The following is a 23,867-nucleotide window of genomic DNA, read 5'->3' as shown; positions in this document are numbered from 1 at the left end:
TCTTTTTGCAATTCAGTTATTGTTTATCAGTACCCTATCATTCTGATTTGATTTTAGGGTGAGCTTACTTCTAGGTTAACAGTGGCGTTTGAAGGTCTACACCATTCTTTTGGCAGGATATTTTCTGAAACTTCAGCTCGAAGATGCTGTACTGAAAAAAAAAAATTTACTTTAGTAATTGTTATCATGAGACTTATCATGAAGTCCATGAACATTGGATATTTTTTTTCCTTTTTATTTTTGACATCATTTCCATGTTTGTGAGCCAACATAATCAATATAACAACAGTTGAAGGTAATATAAATAAGGTTTAATAACAGGTTGGTTCCGTGTACCCCCCTCCCCCCTCTCCTCCAGTTTTTGGAGAAACTACAACTAAGTTCGTCCGTCAATCTACTTCAAAGTTATCTGCCATCTGTTTGTCTACTATTAAGTTATCTGCATGTAGGCTAAATTACCCTTATAGAAGTACTTTTTGGATTATTTTGCTCTAAGTTAACTGCATAAAGGGTAAATTACTCACACCAAGGTGCAAAATTATATGTTGAATGATTTTGCCCTCATCTCTAAGATGACCTAAAACAGAGGACCCCAAATTTATCTTCTCAACTATTCAGTCTGAAAATGTTATACATCAAGGAGCAATCTGCACATTGTTTTAGTGTTCCTAATTAGTGATTATCCAAAATAAACAATAGAAACAATTGTGTATAGGCACTATACTATGTGTTATATATCTATAACTTGTCAAATTGATCCTTAATTACACCCAGTGATAATGAGAACAGCTTCCTCTTCTTTCTCCTCTTGTAAGAGACTCACAACAAACAAACATAAAAATGGTAAATCCAATCCTTATTACAATAACACCAAAACAATCCACTGTACTTACCCAAGATATAAATCCCAACAGCAAACAAATCTTTACACTTACCATAACTACCAACTTCACTTCCCATACCCCCACAAATCCATCTCCCCCCCACGCTGCCCATGCATCTGATTCATCTGCTGCATGCCATCCAGCACTGCCCACTCGTTGGAGCTCTGCTCCCTCCCCTCGCCGCCGCCGCCGGCGACGTTGTGGATGGCGTCGCAGTTGGCGACGTCGAGCCCGGGCTCGGCCGGGAGCACCGAGAAGTCGTAGCCGGAGGACGGCGGCGGCCGGTGGTTGGTGAGGAGGTCTTGGACTTGGACGTGGGAGTAGGAGTAGGAGTTGGGGGGTATTTGGGAGTAGTAGAGAGATGGAGGGTGAGGGTGGTGGTGGTGGATTGGATGCATGAACTGTGAGCTTAAGATCCGGGCTTGGTCGTGGGTCATGGAAGCAGCTAAGTGGGCTTCCGTGCCTTGGCTCGTGCTACTGCCTTCAGACCCCAGCTTAAAGAAGCACTTCTTCTTGAACACCCGGCAAACCACCCATCCATCCTCCTGTTTATTTGTTCCAAAACAAGAGAAACATGAATCAATTTAATTTGCAGTTATTTCTTACCATCACTATTTTAATTTGACACGTTAATCTTCGGTACTCCAGTTGTTCTACTCATTATTATCTAAAAGACATGCATAACGGAGTTGATTAGCCCCTCTTGTCTTAAAAAAATTCTAAAAAGTTTAGGAAATTGACAGTGGGAACGGTATAATTTTTCTATAATTAAGTGATTTCTACATAATTATAATTGTTACTTAAGCCTTTTTGACTCATCTACTATTGCTGTTATGATTAATTTTTGACAAACTATTTATAAAATATTCCTATTAGATGGTTCTTCTAACTTCTAATTAATTATAACCATTTTGAACAATTTATATAAGACACAAATGGTATTTATTTAAGCTAAATTTAGTTATAACTATGATTTAAGCAATGGAACGATATTTTTAAAATAACTCTAATTTTAGTAACAATTATGATATTTTGAATAATACAACGTGTAATTAACCCTAAACAAAGCGGTAAATGGTGGTAAAACTCCAGAAACCATGCATCCATAGTTGAAGGCGAGAGAGAGAGAGACTCACGGTGGCAACCTGGGAGTCGTCGTCGGCGTCTTCGAGGCGGTACTCGTGCATGATCCAGTCGGTCTTCTGGCCATGGGGTGCGCGGCCGCGGTAGAAGACGAGCGTCTTCCTCATGCCGATCTTCCTGTAGCTGTTCCTGATGCACTTATCCCTTCCCGTCGCCTTCCAGAATCCGGCGTTCGTCGCCCGGTTCGTCCTCGACCCCGTCGGATACTTCCGATCCTTGTGGCTGAAGAAGTACCACTCGTTCTGCGGCGTCGATCCAATCCTACACCTCTCTGATCGATCCATAATCCCAATAATATATTAGGAAACAAATCTAACTAATTAACTCTATTACGTACCATAAATTATGATGTTAAATCATGTCTGCAACTTTCTCTACTTCTTTCTTTTATACATAACTCTTCTTGGTGGTGGGAAGACCAATTATCACATAAAATCTAACTCTACCAGTTTCAAGATGTACTCAGTTTTACCCTCATTATTATTGAAGATGTTATTTTATGGCTTTATAATCGCATGAACTACATCTCTAAACCTAGCTAAGATGGCCTCTCTTGTTATCATCTATCACCTAAAATTCACCACTAGGTGATAGTATAATCCAATCTCAAATATACAAACACACAAACTCTCTTGAATATATTATGGACAAATCTTTTAAGAGAAACTATGCACAATTATATAACTCATGGGAAACATCTGCAAGTACTTTTTGCCTCAAACCCCAGAAAGAAAAAAGGACAAGCAAATAGTAAATTCTTGTATCTAAGCATGTATAAAAAATATGAGAAATTTAACTAAACCAAAAATTTGATCTCATGCACTTATTAGTAAGAAGAAAAATTAATTGCTACGTACATATATAAACTTGGTGATTAGTTTACCTTGCAAGTCCCATGGCTCTATCTTATTCAAATCAACCTCCCTAATAACCTCCAAATCAAACGTCTCAGAGGAAATCTTCTTCTTCAGGTAGTAGAGAAGAAGTTCTTCGTCCGTCGGATGGAATCGAAACCCCGGCGGGACTCCGGTGCTCGACGATGACGACGACGCCGTCGCCATCCTCACACTTGCAAAGAATTAAAACTCCTATTCAGCTAATATTTGGCCGTAGCTAGTTTAGTTAGAACAAAGTTTTTCCACGTAAGGTTGCACCAATGCTCTTATATACGTCATGGGCCATGTACCAAAAAGTTGACGCCGAGAGCTACGGCGATGGATTAGGATAAAAGCTAAGTATCGTAGAAATGAAGTCAAGGGCACGAGACTTGGAGGCAATCAGAATTATAGTTTATTAATTGGTCATTAATTTAAGCAGTAAACGATCCCGAGGAATAAAGAATTGGATTTAATTATATGGGTGTTGTTAGATTGTTCCGAAAGCTAAGTGAAGAGAGCTGTTGCCTCTCAAGCCATGGGTACGTTGACATGCATGTCATGTTGATAAATTAGTTTTGTGATCCTTTGATTTGGTTTGGGGTTTGGGAGTAGTTAAGAGTGTTTCATTGATAGATTAAGGTTAAGGAGGTCTAATGATGCACAGGATGCGAGGGCATGAGGTAAGACATGAGATAGTAACAATTACCATGCCTATCTTGGCAAAAATTAGGGTTTGGCACAAGAGAGTGCGTGAGTCGATCTATTTGGATTAATCTAGTTTTACCTTCTAATGCGTACTAAGACATCGATTGTATGTATCCAACAGTCATAATAATATTTAAATTTAAATTCAAAGTGGGGCGCATAATTAGAAGAAGTATAATAATAGTCGTCTGATGTGCATGATTGATCTAGTATTTGTGTATATCGATCTTGAGATTGCTTGCTTCAAAGAAGCAAGATGAATTTTCTCATGAAAACTCCTAGTGAGCTTTGATTGGGGTTAACCGGTTGTGGCCTTTTTAACATAGGGTTAATGTAGTTGTCTAATCTAATTATTGAAGAGAGATAATTATGGCTATGTCCAACCTACAACTTGCAAACCCTAGAATTATTAAAATAAGCATTTATGGTCGTTATAATAAGATTGAGTGGTCCAATAATCCTCAGATTAACACCTAAAATGCGAAATTAGTCTCGATTGTATCATCTAGTAATAGTTACATGTGGGCACATTCTCCTATTTATTACACAAATGATCTCTGGATCTGAATTGTTATATATATATATATATATATATACCTCTCTAATTTCTATTTGTTCTTCATATATATATATAGCTGTGGGTGCACATTGGATTAGAAAGAAGCAAGGTATCAAACCAGATACTAAATGCAGTTCATGTGATGCAAATATGCTAAGTGGCATATGAACTAGAACAAACGAGATTCTAGATGTACCTCATGGAATTAAAATTATTTATGAGACTAGTTAACAACAGTGTTATCTGAACATATGTTTGAAAAATCCAGGATTTCATTTAGAAATAGGAAAAAAAAATACAGGGATCGAACCATGATGAATAAACTATTAATATCTTCTTTTTTTTAATAAAGGAAAATTTATGAATTATAGTTTCACAGCCCGAAAACACCCAAGTTAATTAATCATGGCCAATGTAAAGCTATCAGTAGATTTTTATTTTTTTTGAAAAAAAAACTCTCCTACTTCTCTAAGAAAAGGCTTCCTCTTAAAAGTTTGATTTATTCTTGATACTTTTCATGTCTATATTATGCGTTATATAACTAGTCGACCTAAAAACTTAAGCCAGCTCCCAATACTGCACATAGTTGACGAGTTATAAACCCGTGAGCTCAAGAAAATATTGCGTTAGATAACTAACTAACTAACTAACTAACTAACAGATAAATAATATATATTATGTCTTTTAACAATATGAGAGCGAGAATTAATTCATAAAATTATAGGCATGAAATGCTATTCTCCCTAAAAAAATAATTTTTCCATTTATTTTTTTTATGAGACTTGCATCTGAGCCTAACCCCTTGTGCCTAAACTAATACAAATGAATGAATAATTAATTAATCAATAGACCTCTCTCTCCTGCAGTATGAGTAGTTAGAGACGCAGCCGCCATAGCTTTAGGGAGTATGCATGTGAGATCGCTTGACTTCTTTGGGAGATCGATTGATTCGAATCCACTCCTCCAACGTCGCCGTGACACCAACGTCGATCCTCTCGATGAGCAGACCGGCCCCCGTGCAAGCTTTGTGCAGACTCCGAGGCGAACTGAGATGATGGAAGGGGAGTCCATCTCTTTGCATGCAGTGAAAACTTTGATGCACACCAAATGATTGATTAGGAGAGATGGAAGTTGAGGTTCACAGCAACCAATCCATGATTCTTAACTGCATGCAGTACGTCTTCTTTCTTGTGTGCACATCATTTCATTCCTTGCTGCTTCTGGTGGTGATTCTGATGACATATGATGATGATGATGATGATGAGATTTGATAACTTGTACTGGGCATCTATCTGCAAATAAGAGATTGATCAAAGTCTTTGGATGACATGGTTATTTAATATTTTAAGGTTAAATTTTACAGTTTATCGATCCCTATGTTGTTTGGCTCCATTTTTAAATGATTTTAGCATATTTTTGGACTTAAGCTGCGGTTAGATGTGAAGTACATTCTAATTTGATGATGATAGGAGTAGTTTGGTTATTTAGTAACTTATCATTTATAGCCAAAAATATTGGTGTCAAGGATGGTATGGTGAGGTTTGAAGTACAAATGTGTTAGTTGAAACCTCACCAAATTAAGGAGGTAAAATTTAACTTGCCATTGATATAATATCAAGAATCATCCAAATTAAGATGGTATCACATTGATAAATCCATTAATTGCATAGCACATGGAGGTACACACTTGGAATATAAAAGATGAAAATCTTTCTTTTTTTAATTTTTTGAGACAAAAGCCAACAAGTAGAATTTTAATCATAAAATCAAAGAGTTATAAGACCTGATATGAGGGAAATCTACAACAGGTAATGCTAAATTATGGGAAATAGGGCGACGACTCTTTGAACAAGCCCTTGCTACTTAGTTAAGTTATATATTGCAGCAAATAAAATGTGACATTAAGCTCGACGAGCATATAAGATCAACATAACTCCTAACCCCAATGTATAGTCGCTCTGTCACTATCGCTGCTGACCGAGACATGCACACAACCTTATATTCACCAAGATGCAAAAGAGAGAAGCAACAACAGATCAAATTACATGCATAGAGCAATGCTGGGGAAAGTAAATAATAAATAAGCTCCGACCGGTAGAGAATGATAGGTATGGAGAAAGACAAGATTCCAAACTATCGCTAAAAATGGCAAGGAATGAAGCACTATGAAGAACACTTGACTTTTCTTCGTCGAGAAGCGGGAGCAAAGCCTCACACCTCTACCTTAGCCTGGTCGAGCTAGCTTAGAGGGAGAATGAGGAGAAGAGACGGCTTAGCAATAGGCCTAAGGGAAAACCCTAGCAGAAAAAAGAAAAGATAATTCCAGAGATCTTTTTCGACAGTCTAAAGATTAGCATGTTATCAAAGTAAGAAGTATTGAGTTCGGATCCTAGCAAATGTCATTATTCAATTTAGTAAATGAAGAATTAATATTCAAATATAACTTTTGAGTTTGGCATTATAAATATTTATTTGGTGATAAGTTTTTTTTAAAAAAAAAGTGAATATGATATAGGGAAGTGTTCTGTTAATTCCGTAAATATATTTTAGAAGTCTTCTAGATCAAGAACATCAACTCTAATGAAGCAAAAGATTAGAAAAACAAATAGAGAAAATCTCAAATTCAAGTAAAACTAAGCCGAACTGGCCACCACTTATAACACTGTACATGTATATTAAGACAAAATTAAAACCCTAATTTGACAAGAAGAATCAAATTTGTGAAAAATAAATTTTCCAATCTAGACTCATAAAACACTAACTTTAACTCGTCCAAACAAGAAGAAACATAATTAAATCCCTGATTTCTACTACGAAAGATATAATAATAAGAAAAACTATGCTTTTTTTTTTTCTTTCTAAAACGACCTAATTCGTAGTTTTGAAGGAAAGAAAAGAAGAAATTGTGGTAAAAATATACTATGAATTCAGTGTTTTTAATCTGAACACTTGATCCCTTCTGAATAAAATGATCAATTATTAGGGGAGGAAAGTGACCCTTCTTCTTCATCACTTCCTTTGCAAGTCTCTTAGGCTGGCATTAGTTGAAAGAGAGAGTTATATAATCCCATTTTCAAAAGTCAATCATGTGAAGATCAAATATAAGAATAGTTTTAGTCCTTCAATGCTCTTCATCTGTCTACAGAATCACATAGGAGTTATGCTGATTACTGAAACATAAGTAAGCTGCAAGATAGCTCTTCAATTGGATCCATTTGTAAATTAATTATTTAGATAGCTAATCCTTTTTGATAATTAGTTCAAAATGAGCTCTAATAAGTTCTAAACATAACAATGATTTGAAGAATTATAGACATTTTCCTTAGAGTAAGCAGATCTTATTTCTGCATTCAATCCCTGCATGAAATATAATAGATCTTTTCTAACAAAATAGAAGGTAATTAATCAGAAAGAATTGTGGTTAATTTTTTTAAAAGACGTTTATTTTTAATAAAATTTAGTTTGATTTGGATGAAATATTATATTTTAATTTTATCATTTATCAAGGGAAAATATAATTCACAAGCTTGTAATTAGGCCAAACTTCAGAATACATAAATCAATTTTTGTTCGTCATTTAACCCCCATAGACATCTAAAATATATAAAATTGAGTAAAAGAAATTAATTTTAATATAAAAAGACGAAAATGCTCTTTTTATTTAATATTAACCAATTAAAAAATGTTCTTCTATCAAAATTCTTTTATATTATGCTTTCTAATTCTAATTTTTAGACATTGCAAATGTTTCAAAATAGTTAAAATCTTAGCAATTTTAATAGAATATTATCTCCATGGAATAGTTTTACATAGATTAGCTCAGTGAGTGAGTTTGAAATTTGACCTAATTATAAGAAGTAAAATATTTTTCATCATTTATTACATAAGGTGTTCTTTGAGAGTAACATCCAAAAATATGAGGTTTGAAACGTGAATACCGAAAGCGTAGGGTGTTAAATGTAATTTGGCCATAGATTTAGAACTTCGTAGTCGTAGGTTAGAATGAAGTCGGCGACGCTTGTCGCAAAGAGTTAACGTAAAAGTAGCGGATACGGCAGCGATATAAGAGCAAATGCAGACTTCGTCGAGATAGGCAAGAAATCCACTATTTTCCTGTCTATTTGTTCTAAAAATATCTCAAATGATCTCCTATGTAGTTTAATTTCTTGGATTTTTTGGGTACCTCAGACATCCAGTGATATTGAGAAAGGATTTGAATTAATTGGAATAAAGAACATTGTATTTCTTTTATTTTATTTTATTTTCTTTTTTAATGAATAGTCCGTAGAGTAGGTAATTCATTCAGAACCAATGTTAGAATTCCACCCCAGGGGTGGATCTGACCAGACTTTGCATGAGTTTGATTGGTCAGCTAAACTAGCTAATACATGAGCTAGGATGTTGTTACACCTGTTTGTGAAGCAAACCTTAATAGAAGGTAACATCACAATCCACCATAGACATTGTTAAGTAGTCATCTTTTATGACCCAATGGGAATCACTAAAGAGCCAACATGGGCCATTGCACCTCAACCTCCAGATCTCCTTCTAAAGTGCTATCCCTATCACTTCTCCAGCTAGAGGACTTTCACAGTGTTCCAAAGAGAATGACTTCTCGGAGCTGAACTCAGATGGAAACATGCAGATCGCTACTCCAACGCTACTGGTATGCCCCCGATTCCAAGCCGCGTCCACCCAGCAGACCACGTCTCTCAGCATCAGGAGGTCCTTTACCTTCGTGCCAATGCTGCTGTGACTCTGTGTATAGTCTATCTGCCTGCTTCTATCAACACATCCCCCTGGATATATTCCTTCTCCCTAAAATGTCCTTCTATTCCTTCCTTTCCAGATGGCCCACGTCAAGTTGAGGGCATAAGTTAGGAGGTCAAGTTAGAGATTTGCACTTATGCCAAGGAGCCAGGTATCCACTTGGAGGCCTAGGATGGAAGAGAACCATATAACTCTTGGCCGAACTGCACCCTAGCAGCATATGCTCCACTGTTTCCACTTCAACTTTACAGATAGGGCAGGTTATATCCAGCTCCGAGAGCCGCAAGCATTGGTAACGGCCCCGGCAAACATTGCCAAAGGAAGGCTTTGATATGAGGGATAGCGTTGTTTCTGTGCCAAACCAGATTCCATAAGTTCCTATTCTCTTCATGAATAGAGGTAGAGGCCTAGTCAGCAATGCAGATTACCTTGTATACAGATTTCGCCGAGAATGCTCACGAGTCTACAAGGTCAAAATATTTTCACCAAAAGATGATGAGCATAAAGTACAGCAAAATTTTATTTTTATAATCTAAAAGTAATGTAAATAAAAATACAATAATATGTTAAATATGAATATGTACATTATAATCAAATCAATGCATCACAACCACATACTCATTATATTCATCTAATATGCACATGTATTAGCAATCCACAACAAGATATGCATCAAACTCGGACTATCATGCCCTCAAACTTGAGTTCACACCGGGCTTCGCCCATAGGCCATGTCAACATTATATAACAAGATATACATCACATTAGATTATCAAATCTTTACTTAGACATTCGTAGAGCTACGGTCGTAGGCCACAACACTCACACCTGACCACGCACCCTTAAAGGAGGAGTGTAGATCCTAGCAAAAACTTGCCCGCTCCTCTCCCGACGAACAGCATGATCAATAGTTTGTCACGCAAACTAGGAACCTCAATCGTAAGCCCATCACAGAGTCAATATCGCACCTGATACTATCCTCTAAGCCCTTAGCTCCACATCATCTAGGGGTGGCAAAAATTGACCCGACCCGATAACCCGACACGATAACCCAGCTGTTAATTGAGTTTGAGTTTAGTCTAATCAGGTTTGGGTCAACTCGCCTAACTCGATTATTAATCGGGTCGTGTTCGGGTTTATACCACTGACCCGCTTGACCCGTTTAACCCATTTAAGTAAACGGGTCGGGTCGACCCGCTAACCCACCATATATATATATATATATTTCTAAATTTTTAACACTAACCCTAATACCCAACACTACTTGAGTGAGTCCCCAAATCGGCCAAATCCCAATCCTGCAGCCGTCGCCCCTTGGCCTTTACCCATGCCTGCAGCCATCGCCCCTTGGCCCTTACCCATGCCCACAGTCATCGCCCCTTGGCCCTTACCCATGCCCGCAGTCGTCTCCTTATCATCTTCTTCCATTAGATCGGCTTAATGGTGCGGCAATCGAGAGGGCAACGATGGCCGCAGCGATGGTGGAAACAACGGTAAGCTCTTGCTTCCATTAGATTGGCTTAATGGTCTTCTTCTATTAGATCCCTCCTCCTTCGAAATCCCATCATCTCTTCCCCTCCTCCCTCTCGCCTCCACCGCCGCCAATGGCAAGCTCTCGTTGCCATCGGAGCCTTCTCTTCTCATCTCCAACGGGCTTCCCACCCTCTTACAAACTTGCCTCTCTTCAAAACTTCCGACGGAAATCCTAAGGCCCAATCTTCTCCGGTCCTCCTCGAGGCCTCGCCTCCACCGACACCCTTCTCTCCTTAGATCTCCGACGGATCACCATCCTTCTTACACGCCCGCTCGCTCGCTCCATCGCCGTCGCTGTCGGTCGATCGATCTACCGCGCCATCACCGTCGGTCTCCAATCTTTGTCGTCAAGGAGTTGGATTTGTTACTGACTTACAGTTGTAATTAAGGAGTTGTGTTAGGATTTGTGGGTTAATGGCTTGTATAACTAAGAGTTTATTGTATAATAGATTCTATTTGTGTTAGCTCAGTTAATTGTATAATAGATTCTATTTGTGTTAGGATTGAATGCAAAGTTAATGGCTTAATACTTAGAATTATTATTTTTATGTTGTATAAATTTTGAGTTGAAAAGATATTATTGTATAATGTATTATTTATATAGTGTAAATTAGTAAATATTAATTTTTATATGGGGTTAAATAGTAAATAATTAAATATTATTGTATTATTCGGATCGTGTTAATACGACCTGTTTATTAAACGGGTTACACGGGTCGTGCCATTTTAACCGGACCCATTTAATAAACGGGTTACACGGGTTGCGTCGTGTTACCTGTTTAATAAACGGGTCGTGTTCGTGTTTACTAAATGCAACGCATTTAATAATCGGGTCGTGTTCGTGTTAGGGTGATGTTGATCCGCCCTGATTGCTAGCCCTAGCATCATCGCACCACCATGTAAAAAATCATGAGTCGTTGCTCACGGTTGCTCTCATCCTATGTCAGGTGCTACTAAGTCTACGTTATTCTACTCTTCTCTCTCACTTAAATACCCTAAAGGGTAACCGATAGTAAATTGCCCGTCGCCCGTCGTAACAGCTGCCTAATTGTCTAGGATCAATAGACTAAAACCTCAAGCGTGAGCCCTAATATATAACTATAATAATATCCCCCACCCTTAAACTTGGCTAGGGAAGTGTCAGGCACTGTCGAGACATAAAAATCACTCCCTTTTATAATCGTGCTCATATGTTAGTGATATGATATTATACAGCACAACAAGCACAGCGGAACACATATCATTATCATGTATTATATGCGCTAAAATGACTAAAAAGTAAATTTGGAAGAAAAAAAGATGAAAAAAGCCTGACTTGCGAGGAAAAATAAAAATAGGTTAAGTGACAAAAATGCAAAGTTTGTTTTCGGTACAAATTCCTCGAACAATTAAGTTTAATTAAACAAATGTCCAAAAGTAACATATTTGTATAACTCCTAATATATATATATATATATATATAGTTTTGCAAACCGCAAGCTATGGATAATGGTCTCCATTGATACATAGTGTACGTTTGAGGATTCTCTAGATTCCTAGGAGCTCTTGATGTTTTGTCATGTTTTTTTAAGGACTCGTATAAGCTCTATTGTTTAGCTAAATATTAATATACATGAATTTGATATTAAGGTAACGAAGAATAGTAAATTTATATTAGAAATTAGTGACATTTTAAACTAATTATAAAAATATCTTTGATTGAATGTAAAGTAGTAGTATAATTAGGTTATCTAATTTAGTGTTATACCTATTCCATAAGTAAACGAAGGCTAAGGTAATTAAATTACCTTCTTCTACCCAAAAAAGAAGGAAAATTAATAAAATATTATATATTATTATTATTATTATTCACACCCTACTATATAGATATCTATTAAGTCCTATGTCATGCTTAGAATATCTAACTCTACTGTTAGTTTTCTTAATGGTCATTAACCATATAAATAAGTTAACATAACTGTACTTATCAGAATCGGACTGAACATTAACTAAGCTAGAGGTCAGATTGAATCAAGGGGTTATCTATCTGGGCCCTCGTTTTATCTATGAATTTAAATATATAAATAATATATTTATAGTTTTAAGTAACTTTAAAAAACTAAAAAAAATCCTTTAAAAGTAATATGATACTATTTCTTCTATTATTTAGCTATTTTTGCACTAATATTTACATTTAAGTATATCAAACTACACGACTTATACAAAATTATATCTTAATTATACTTTTAATTTTCTAAAACAGTGTAAATAATATAATAATCACAAAAACTCATATGTGTTAACACGGTTCAGTGATTGAATAGTCGGATCGATCAATCTCTAATAAGTTAATTAATTTTTTAGTCCTATAATAAAATCAAACTCACTTCATCTACATGTTTTTATCTAAATTTGAGAATTAGATTTTAAAGCCAAATAAGAGATATATACATATAAGTATTTTAATTTTTTATTTTCAATTCTTAACCGCTGTTAAGATGAAATTAACTCGAAGTATTCTGAGATATTAAACATAAGATTAAATATCGAATGATAAATATCTATATGATAAAACAATACTTTTAATGTATAATAATTTGATGCGTGAACAAAAAGAGACCATTGGAGTGTGACAAGTCAGAAGACCTTCCATTCCCTGACACATTAGAGGAATTTATGCTTAGTGCGTTGAAGAATATTCTTTTGATTGAGTGGGATTACTTTTCCACTCTTTAAATTACCTCTTCCTCTTTTTTAAGTCCTATTTATATGAACACCTATCTATATCTTTGTTATATTGCTATTGAGGATTATTTGAGTTCTATTCTTTAGTTAGCAAGGGTTCAAATTTTGGACTTCTAGTTTGTTTATTATTAGAATTCAAGGCTTTCGAAAAAAATTACAATTTATTCTCGTATAATTTTAACTTACTCTTTATTGTGCTTTAAACTTAAGAAATCAACTCTCTCTCTCTCTCTCGTGGTGATATGTTACGGTAAGCAAAGTTAAAAATACTGAAACCAAATTGCTTCTATATATTTTTTTTATTAACACTAATATTTCTCGAGATAAGTAAGTAACTTCTCAAATCAAATGTATGAGAGAGTTAAACTGCATAAGGTAAATTATATTTATCCTATTTTTAGAGAAGATAGAGCATGAAATCTTAAGTTGGAAAAAAAAACCTAGCCTCTCATTAGATTGAGCTATATATAATTATATACATAGAGAGAGAGAGAGAGAGAGAGAAGAGTGGTATTTTGATTTCAAAGTTGTAAGGTGAAGAATATATTTTAAACCTTAAACCACTTAAAGTATTGAGAGAAAGTAAAATGGAAAGTGGAAGCCATGCGTGTCTTTTTCTGTATCAATTCATAACCCCTTTATTTCATACTTTGATTTCAAAAAGCAAGGAATCCAACATGCTGTTTGCTTGGATGCCATTCTTTGTACTTGTATAATTTCATTACAGTCTGACTCCAATTATACGATTCAATCAGAAAAAATAAATAAAAATTTGATGAAAAAACTCCATCTGCTACAGATATAGAATCTAGAATTTTCTTTCTGCCTGCCTTTTGCTTTTATTTCTTCTTTCTCTTTTCACCTAAATAATGTGTTACAATTAATAGTAAAATTATATTCATATTCATATTTATTTTATCCGGATACAGATACAGATTTGGATAGTAAAAGAATACACCAGACTCGTATATGTTAAATTTAAGTCTCTTTTCCTTTCTCTTTTGGAAACTTTACTTAATACTTTCCTATTTCACGTATTTATAATTTATGTTGTAATTTTTTAATTTATAGAAAACATCCTAGATTAGATTGATACTAACATTGTTTGAACATATTAATATAAAAAGGAATAATTTGTGAATTTCAATATGTTTGTCGACTAAATAACTAAAATATCTTTATTGCCCTTTTAGTCAAATTAAATCTCAAAGCTAGAAGAATAAGTTTAATTAACAGATCTAACAATAAAGTACTGTTCTCTACAAATATATTTTGTTAATCATATGGTGCAATTAACCGGATATTGATAATATAAGGTACAAATGACAAATATGTGAAAATGGAGGTGAAATTTTAAAAATAATTCTAGAAGATATTTTTCGAAAAAGATATTTAAGTGAAAAATGAAATGGAAAAATTTTCTTATCAACTAAAGAGTTAAAAACTATGAATTTCTTCTCAAGGATCAAATGAGATATTATGATAGTTAGCGATTACATATACACTTATAGATTATTCGTTATTATTAATAATTATTTTTTAAATAATTCACTTGACTCCCCTTTATGCATCGTTCTTCATGCTTGATTCGCAAGTTCAATGACTTAAGATTGTAGACTTGTCTCTGTAACTCTTGAGGCAGTCATAAACGTTATCGCTGATATCGTTGAACTCCACCAAGATGAATACGTGAGAATGCTTTCTTGCATAGCAACTACTTAGATTTGATTTTTCGACTATCAAATGTTGTGCTACAGTTCTTATAAATAAAAGATTTTATTTTATTAACCGCAGAGTGTTAAATGTTATATAATCTTTTCTACTTCGTAGTCAATCACGTAAAGATGAAGCAGCCTCTACGCATGCAGCTGCATGGCAGTTGCTATCATCGATCACCAGTAAATTTGACTAAAAAAGAATTGTTTATTCTAACAGGTAGATCTTATTATTGTCATCAAACTTATCCTACCTATTTGAAGACTCTCTTGATTACTTTGTACCTGAAAAAATATTCGAGTCTACATACACTTGATCATACTGCCAGTAGTGGAGTGCTCACTGTACTGCAACTTCTCCTCCACGTCTAAAGAAGAATGATTCCATAAAATCTTCTTGCAGTCTGGTGTGAATTATGAGGAGAAATGGGCCGAATAGTTAAAACCATCTTGGAGAATAGCCTGGAATAGCAAAAGCTTTGGAAAATTACTGCTCAAGGAAACAGACTGTTCTTTGATTCATTTCAATATGGATGAATAGAAGGCAAGAGGAGTGTAGAGTAGGCTACAATTTATCATAGCTTGGCAGACTTTTTCTTATCTTATTTTCTTTTTCTCTTTTAGTTTAAATAAATGAGTTTGTCTTCCTAATAAATAAGTTTAATAATCTTCTAAACAAAAATGGGATATAATAAACCTAAACCATATATAATGCTCGGAGAAATATATAACTATCATTGTACTTTAGTGGTTAAGTATTACCAATTAATAACAGAGGTCATAGAGTTGATTCTCCAATAGACATTAGTTTAAATTCATGGTTGTCTGTTTCTTAAAAAAAAATTAGCCAATATCAAACATATATATTAAGAGTGATAGCTCCATTGACTAGCTAATTACATAATTACTTATAGGGTCATAATTTATTTGTAAAACAAAAAACTAAATACCAATCCTAATAATTATAGATAATTTGAACTATGATATTTTTTATGAGTTAATAAGCCTTAACCATTAAGCTATAGCGGTGACCAAGCAAACATTTTCATATCAATGAGTATATTATTATTCATAATATTGATCCAGTTCATATCACACCTTGTTGAATATGTGTGATACGAATATTGCATTTAATTAAATTAGAATTTTTTTAAGAGTATATGTATTTATATATGAGTTAAACTAAGTATTTAATTAAATTAAATATTTAAAACTTATCTTGTCATAGATTTGCCTCAATGAAGAATGCTACCTTTTCTGAGCTGAGAAAAGCTAATTTTTTTGCAATGATTTAAGGGGGTTATTTATATAAAGAAAAAAACCCTTATTGTTTTAGTAACAACAAATTTGGATGATTGAATATGTTTATTTTTTATTAAATAAATAATATTTTTATAATAAAATGCGCACAATTTATATAAGAGACGTATATAGAATCTATTTTTATTATTTTAAAAACTAAAAGATTTTTTTTGTGCAAATGCTTTTTGATTTAAGATAAACTCTTTCAAATACGTATATAATATATATTGTATGTTTTTTTTGTTGTATATAAAAATAATTAGCAAAAAAATATATAGTATAATATATATATAAATCTTTCAATAGACTATCTAGGGTATCTTTTGCAGTGAAGGAAGATATTTTTCTCTTGATCACCACTTATAAAGAAGGGTGTGACGTTTTGGTGATGGAGATCATCAGGATGACTATGGATGTTGTTATGCAATAAGACAAAAAATTTAAGAGCAAATTACATTTCATCCTCTTGTGGTTTCACTCGAATTTAATTTATATTCCTATATTTTGAATTTAAGCATTAAATCTTTGCTCCATACTAAGTTGCAACTAGTAAAGTTTACATCATAAACTAACAACACAAATGATCATCAAATCAAATTATATTTATGTGTGGGTAATTCAGTATTTTTCACATACATATCTGCTAGTGTTGGTTGCTACTTAGTCTAGATCACAAGAGAGTAAACTATAATTTAGCAGCATTTTTTTTTTTAATCTTCTACAGTGCAATCCAGTTGCCTTAGATAGAGTTGTCTTTCTTTGAGATGTGTGGAGGAACAAGAATAGGATAGTAGAGGGGATAAGGTCTCCAACCATCTCCATACAAAACAAGAGATAAAATTGCCTTTTGGCATGGGCTCTATTACCACTGATTGAGATGGGAATGCATTTATTTGGCTAATAAGATATCTTGGTTGGGTTGATAGCCTTGACATGTGTGATCACTGTTCATCAGAACCTAATATTTAATCTTTTGTCACAACCTCCTTTCTCTCTCACTCTCTCTCTCTCCCAATCCCTCTAGTTAATTTCTCACCACTTGCTTTCTTATCCTAATCTCTTCACACACAAATATTACACCAACTCTCTCTCTCTCTAGGATCCCCACAGAAAAAAGCATAAAGTTTTTAATAGCATTTAATGTGTAAAGCCAAGGAAACCTTGTGATTTCATTGAATGGTAGTTGTGGAGTACTTTTCTTTAAATGCTAGGATCTACTAGAACTTGCTCGCATGTCTCTCATATCTACCAGATTTCTTTAGTCAATAATTTGAAAACTATAGTGGATAGCAATCAAAAACTCGATTATAAGTTAATAACTTAGAATTAGGCAGTTGATGTTGGTAAAAAAAAGAAAAGAAAAGGAGGCAAAAAGAATGTAGAAATCTGGTCAGATGGAATAAAGAAGCAGATATCGATTAGTGGAGAATAAAGCGATGAGGATATCCAAGGTGCAGAACAAGAACTTCCCAGAATTGAAGCAAAAGATGGGAGTGATGACAAGCCACTGTTGTAAAGCAAATGCCATGTTGAAGGATTCATGCCCTTTTTCTTTTTCTTGAGAAATATTCTTGGATCCCAAAAAACTTATCTTGCTCTAAAGAACCATAACATCACATGATAGCTAGAGAACCTTCTTCCAGATCTAGGCAACAGTCAGATGATAGAAAGCTAAAGGATAATGTACCTTAAAGACCATTCTATGTGCACTTTGTATGGGTTACACTTTATTCTCAACAAAGTTATTTAAACATTTGTTATCCTTGAGCTCATAATAGAATGTGCTAATGAAAATTCTTATGCCCATAAGAAAATATTTGAAATATTAGCTTACCATAATATTAAATCCAGAATCAACTTACCACAAGGAAAAATAATCCACAAACCTAAGAATATAAAACTTTATCAATTTCTAACAACTTAAGATTCTAAAGTAGTTAATAAGTTTTATTAAATAATAAGTTGTTCAAAAAATTTAAATTATTAGATAACAAACTGGTTATATATTATACATTTAACATGCATGCTCATCACATACGAGACTACATATGGACCGATAAAAAATATGAGTCCGTAGCCTTCTATATTGCACAAGAATAAGATAATATAACATAAATATTAAATGAGGCATAAATTAGGTCTGAAATTAAAATCTCTAGAAAATTAAGTTTTCCCATGTTAGATGACCTAAAAATTTGTAATATTAAGTAATAGATATAAAATAATAAATTAGCAATGCATATCATACCTTTAACATACTCTTGTACAACACTAGCAAGTGCTATCATTAGTAATAGGAGCAAGAGAAAAACTCTTCTCCAGTAATAGTAACAACTTTTTAGACTTAAAAGATTAGATTATGTTGGTATGTCACTATACTTTGAAAGAAATATTGGTATTTTTTCTTTATTCTCACACATTTTGACCACCTTTAAGAAATTAACAATTGAATGGCCTTTTTGTTTGAAAAGAGAGTATTCTAAGAAAATAGATGATTATAGCTTTTAAAATATTTAATTATTTAATATATATATATAAGGGCATAAGGCTACAATACAGATGATTAAAAAAAAAGCAAGCTTTTTGGTGATATTTTAGTAGTTAAGTTTGTTCTCTTTTTTTAATTCATGTGTGGGGAGTGGGGGACTGAGAAGTAGTCTATTTCTCCCTCTTGTACATCTCTCTCTCCCCCTCTCTCTGACACTACAGTGCTCTCTCTCTTCTCTCTCATACTCTTTCTTTCTTCATTTATGCAGTAAGCTTCATTTCTGATAGTGCAAGCTAAGCAAACACCCCACACTATTTCCTTCTTATTACACCTCCTAAAATTTGTACTTTTCTCTATCTATTTTCTTCCAAATCTTTGTACCCCTCCTCAGTATTGCTATAAGCCTCCTTCTAAGTGCCTCACAACCACAAACTTGCAACCATCTCTCTCTCTCTACCCTTCTTCTTGTTCACAAGGTCCTAATGTCTCTTCTTGCCATGAAATGCAAGATTGCAGGATTCTCAAGACTCTTCTAAAGAGACCTTAATGTGAACAACCACTGTAAGTTATAGATAGGATAAATGTTATATGATTTTCTTGTCATAACACTACACCATTCTATGCATATCTTCTAAGAGAGGAGGAGAAAGTTGGGTTAGTTCTTCTTTCTTAAGGTCTCCAGAATTCCCCACTGTTGCATAACCCAAGCTATCTCACAAGATGTGTACTTTGAGAAAATGAAATGAGCATTTGAAATCCAAAGTGAGGTCCATAGGAACTATTCTAGTTGTTGTTGTTTTCGTCCTGGCTAATTATGCAGTTAACCCTCCAAACCCACAAGACAAACTTTTTTTTTTTTTTTTGATTCCTTTTCTCTAGCAATTAAAGAAGAGATTGAGAGCTGGCCCAAGGACAAGAAAGACTATTGAGTTTATATCGTTACAGCTCCATTTATTTTTGTCTAAATCTATTCATCTTCCTCCAGTTCCAGCCTAATTCTATTGTGTCTGCAAAGACGGAGGCCGAAAGAATCTTGATTAGTGTAATCTTTCAGGCAAAACAAAGTACAATATACAAGTGTTTTTGTTATTATTATATTCCACAGACCCACAACTGAGCTGAAATTTGCTCACTTTATTTTGTTTTTGTACTCTCGAGAGGTCCCTTGACCTTTTCCTTTTTGTGTCTAGGCCACAAAAGATCAGAAGGAAAGAGAAATAGCACAAAGATAGAGACAGACAGAGGGAGAGAGAAAGAGAGATTAACTAATGGATCTTTCCACTCAGGAAGATGAGATGTCAATCCCAATAACCAGCACACATCTTGGTGGTCATGGCCACACCATCATCCATAGCAATCCTTCCTCCAATGCTTATAACTCCAAGAAAGGTGTGGTGGTGAAGTACAAAGAGTGCCTCAAGAACCATGCAGCCTCCATTGGAGGGAATGCCATTGATGGATGTGGTGAGTTCATGCCCAGTGGTGAGGAAGGAACAATAGAAGCCTTCAAGTGCTCTGCTTGCAATTGCCATAGGAACTTCCACAGGAAAGAGATAGAAGGGGAGTCCTCCTCCTCCTCATATGATTACTTCCACCATCTCAGAGGGAGAAAGATGATGGCCCAACACCACATGATCATGCCTCTTGGTGCTCTTCAGATCTCTGAGTCAGATGAGATGGAAGGGGTTGGTGGGTTCATGGCAAGGCCAGCAGCCATGGTGAGGAAGAGGTTCAGGACCAAGTTCACACCAGAGCAGAAGGAGAAGATGCTGGACTTTGCTGAGAGAGTTGGGTGGAGGCTTCAGAAGCAGGAGGAGAGTGTGGTGCAGCAGTTCTGCCAGGAGATTGGGGTGAAGAGGAGGGTGCTCAAGGTTTGGATGCACAACAACAAGCATAGCTTGGCAAATAAGAGCTCTCTCCTGCACGAATGACCACTAATTTCCCCTCCACTTCCTCTCTTTGACTCCCTCTTCAATTACATGTTAGTTTGTTGTCTTCTATGGTTATTAACTATCTCTTGTGTTACTCTTGGTATCTGATTTCTTTGTTGTTCCTCCAGTGTTAATTAAAGTAATGTAGGCCATCTCAGGCAGTCATGAGTTAGTCTGAGCCTGTTGATTTGCAATGTCAATTCTGATGTATTTGACATCTAATTTGGTGAAAGAGAAATGGATCTCTTATAATTAAATTCTACTGTTCTCTTTAGTTATGGGGTTAATTATCTACATCAAGCTAAAAAAAAATGTTCAGGTTATTTACATAAAAGTGCTTACTGTACTTATCATTACCTTCTTTTACTAGTTGTTCTACTATAGTTGCAGTGAAATATAAATCTTAACAATGTCTAGACAACTTACTGAATCTAAATGTGATTAATTGGCAAGTTACCGAGAAATTCTACCATATGCTATGAACAAAAGTAAAGATTGAGCATCATTCAAAGCTTTTGTTTCGCCAGAAATTTCAGCGATAAAGCTGCACTCGAAGAAAATGCTTAAGCAATCTTCAATATTATGTTTACTAGATTTGTTAAATTTAAGTACTGTAAATACACACAAGTAACAATAGATGAGATCGAGCACTGAGATTTGAGAGTTTTCGATCATTGTATAGCATGATAGTATTGTATGACAGACATATTTCGACAAAGGAGGCGAACATTAACTCGAGAACTTGGTTTCCTAATGAAGAACAATATTCCCTTTCAGTTATAAGATCCAACCTAGGCTATCTATATGGTGATTTTGAGATCTAAAAGATGTGCCAATAACAACAAAGAAAAGACAAATGCAAAGGATTGATCCATCCTTCTCACCCTTTGTTAGAAGTTCTATTTACCAAAAAAACTTTTGCATGGAATATTCAGAGCAAGGAAAAAGGTTATGGAGATGTAGGTGCAGAGCAGGGCCTGCAAAAGGCTATAGAAATGCTCCATGGCCATGAGTAATAATGTGATCTACTGGGCCTTGTCTCTCTAGCAACAAAAGTTACCATTTCTGTTCTACAAAATGTTTATAATTTCTATCAAGGTTGTAAAAAGCTTCAAGGTTTTCTTTCCCTTTTGAAGGAAAAGCCATGCTTGGTGTACTTGCTGGCATTGCAAGCTTGCGAGCATGCAGTGCAGGAATCACTGTTGCAGGGAAAATGTGGAAGCAGAGCAGCCAACCACCAATCGATATTTGCTATCCTTGGCAGGTTAATAATTTCATGAGACATTTCTATTATATTCCTCATTCTTTTGGAGAAGTTATGGGGTTATATAGTTATTATAAGCTACTTCTCCATATTATTGTATGTTTGTTTATATTTTTCCTATGATATTGCACTGTTAAGTTCTTCAATTATTTTTCTTTTCTTTTTGCTCGATTAATGTTGACGAATATAAGCTCTTAACAGAGGATACTGTGATGACCACAAAGTAGTATATGCAGGAATTACAATATAACATTAGGATGTGTTGCACAAGGTGGGAAGTAAACCAAAAACAAGAACAAATAGAATAGCAAATAAGAAATGCGCATCCAAGATGCTAGAAGTAGAGAAACACTAATTACCTAAGATAATCATAAACAAGAACATTAAACTCAAACAAAATACAAAGAAAAGAGAGTGAGAAAGAAAATTTATGTAATTCTTCAATTCACTAGTAGAGATGCAAATACTATTTTTTCTAAGATTCAATCTTTAGAGATACTCTCTCTTAAAACTTTCTTGCTTGATGCTCTAAAACTGAAGATAAAGGTATTTATAGGAAACTAATTAAGATGGAAGTCAATATAGTAAGCTTAGGGAGTTAATCTAAATCATCTTTGGAATGGATCAAACACTTGTCTTATTCATATAAACTTCTCATCTACTCTTCACTTTACTCTACTCTACTCCCTCCCACAATTCCTGTGAGTTTTCACCCTTTACCTTATCTCTACAAAACCTCCCATAATTCTTGTGAATTTCTTATAAATCTATTTTATCACTCTGCTTTATTTTTATATATTTGTTGTTGTCAACAATACAATGAGGGGTATTAGTGTTCGGAGTGAAGTTGAATATAAGGCTTAATGAAACATCCCGAACCCACCACGTGCCTCCTATTTGAGTTTGCCCTCACACACGGTTCACGTAGAGGCTTGGGGGCCTAGCAACACGCTATCAATACGAAATAAGACCAAAATAGTATAAACAAAAAAGAGGCTTATAGCCCATAGTAAATCTATTAATAATACAATAATATGGGTAGGGTTATCAAATATAAGAGTATTGCTGAAAAAAAGATACAACAAGAGAAAAAATATTAACCATTCATAAAATATTACAACATAAGAAAGTGAAGAAAGAATAAGTTTAATACCCTAATAAGTGAAACTGCTACCGAGCTCCCTTCACGATGGTAATTAATCTGCATCATATGTTAATTATGAATGTCTAATGCTCATTATTAACATAATAATATAGATATAAATACATTTAATATGGAGAATGTATGAATATCTAAATAATTGATCATCATAATAGAAAAAAAATTGAGTCATGCACATAATATACTTGGTTAGTACAGTTCAACCTGACATATGCTAATCTTATCCATCACATCCACTTAACATGCATGATACCTAGCCTAGCGGCCATCACTCATACTCGTCCAATATAAACTCCCCCAAGGGAGGATAGATACTATCAATAGAATTGTCTGCCCCTCTCCCGACAAATAGCATGACAATTATCTGTCATTACAGATTAAGGATCTCAACCGTAGGCCCATCATTATGAGTTAGCATCGCAATATCCATCTAAGTTATCAGCTCAATATCATCATATCATATGTGTGGAATTTATAAGTCATCACTCAAGAATGCCTTCACTCTACGTCATTGAGCACCACTAAGTCTACATCATTTTACCCTTCAATTTCTAACTTAAATACCCTAAAGTGTTTGACTCTAGTTATTCGACAATATAATCGTTCATCGCTCGACGAATGACATGCCTAATTATTTAAGATCCACAAACTGAGATCTCAAGTATGAACCCTACTATATATTAATATAATATAATTTTCTCACTCCTTTTTTTTGACCGGAGAGGTGTTGAATACTATCAAGACGTAAAATCAGCCTCTTTATAGTAGTGCACGTGTGCCGATGACATGATATTATACAACACAAATAA

The 23,867-nt window shown here is 34.6% G+C and overlaps 2 protein-coding genes across 2 annotated transcripts; one reads left to right on the top strand and one right to left on the bottom strand.

The window, feature by feature from the left end:
• Window positions 1-710: 710 nt before the first annotated feature.
• Window positions 711-5,265, bottom strand: LOC140794830 (protein BEARSKIN2-like). The gene is made up of 3 exons (XM_073147073.1): window positions 5,021-5,265; window positions 2,021-2,298; window positions 711-1,429 (listed from the first exon to the last, which is right to left on the bottom strand). The coding sequence occupies exons 1-3, from the start codon at window positions 5,238-5,240 to the stop codon at window positions 950-952; spliced, it is 978 nt and encodes a 325-aa protein (XP_073003174.1). The 5' UTR covers window positions 5,241-5,265; the 3' UTR covers window positions 711-949.
• Window positions 5,266-18,986: 13,721 nt separating this feature from the next.
• LOC140794827 (zinc-finger homeodomain protein 4-like) lies at window positions 18,987-20,889 on the top strand. The gene is made up of 2 exons (XM_073147069.1): window positions 18,987-19,262; window positions 19,892-20,889. Exon 2 carries the CDS (start codon window positions 19,970-19,972, stop codon window positions 20,630-20,632), a length of 663 nt encoding a protein of 220 aa, XP_073003170.1. The 5' UTR covers window positions 18,987-19,262; window positions 19,892-19,969; the 3' UTR covers window positions 20,633-20,889.
• The last annotated feature ends 2,978 nt before the right edge of the window (window positions 20,890-23,867 follow it).

Source organism: Typha latifolia, chromosome 9 (assembly GCF_019914945.1).
Source record: "Typha latifolia isolate L0001 chromosome 9, TyphaL0001v2, whole genome shotgun sequence".
Classification (NCBI taxonomy): Eukaryota; Viridiplantae; Streptophyta; class Magnoliopsida; order Poales; family Typhaceae; genus Typha; species Typha latifolia.
This window is presented reverse-complemented; position numbering and strand designations above follow the sequence as displayed.

Excerpts from the sequence above, each read along its gene's own strand:
- LOC140794830 (XM_073147073.1), bottom strand. The coding sequence starts at position 5,240 with ATGGACTCCCCTTCCATCATCTCAGTTCGCCTCGGAGTCTGCACAAAG. Across the intron at positions 2,299-5,020 it reads TCATACTGCAGGAGAGAGAG|AGAGGTGTAGGATTGGATCG; the intron begins GTCTATTGATTA and ends TGGATCGATCAG. Across the intron at positions 1,430-2,020 it reads ACGACTCCCAGGTTGCCACC|GAGGATGGATGGGTGGTTTG; the intron begins GTGAGTCTCTCT and ends ACAAATAAACAG.
- LOC140794827 (XM_073147069.1), top strand. The coding sequence starts at position 19,970 with ATGGATCTTTCCACTCAGGAAGATGAGATGTCAATCCCAATAACCAGC.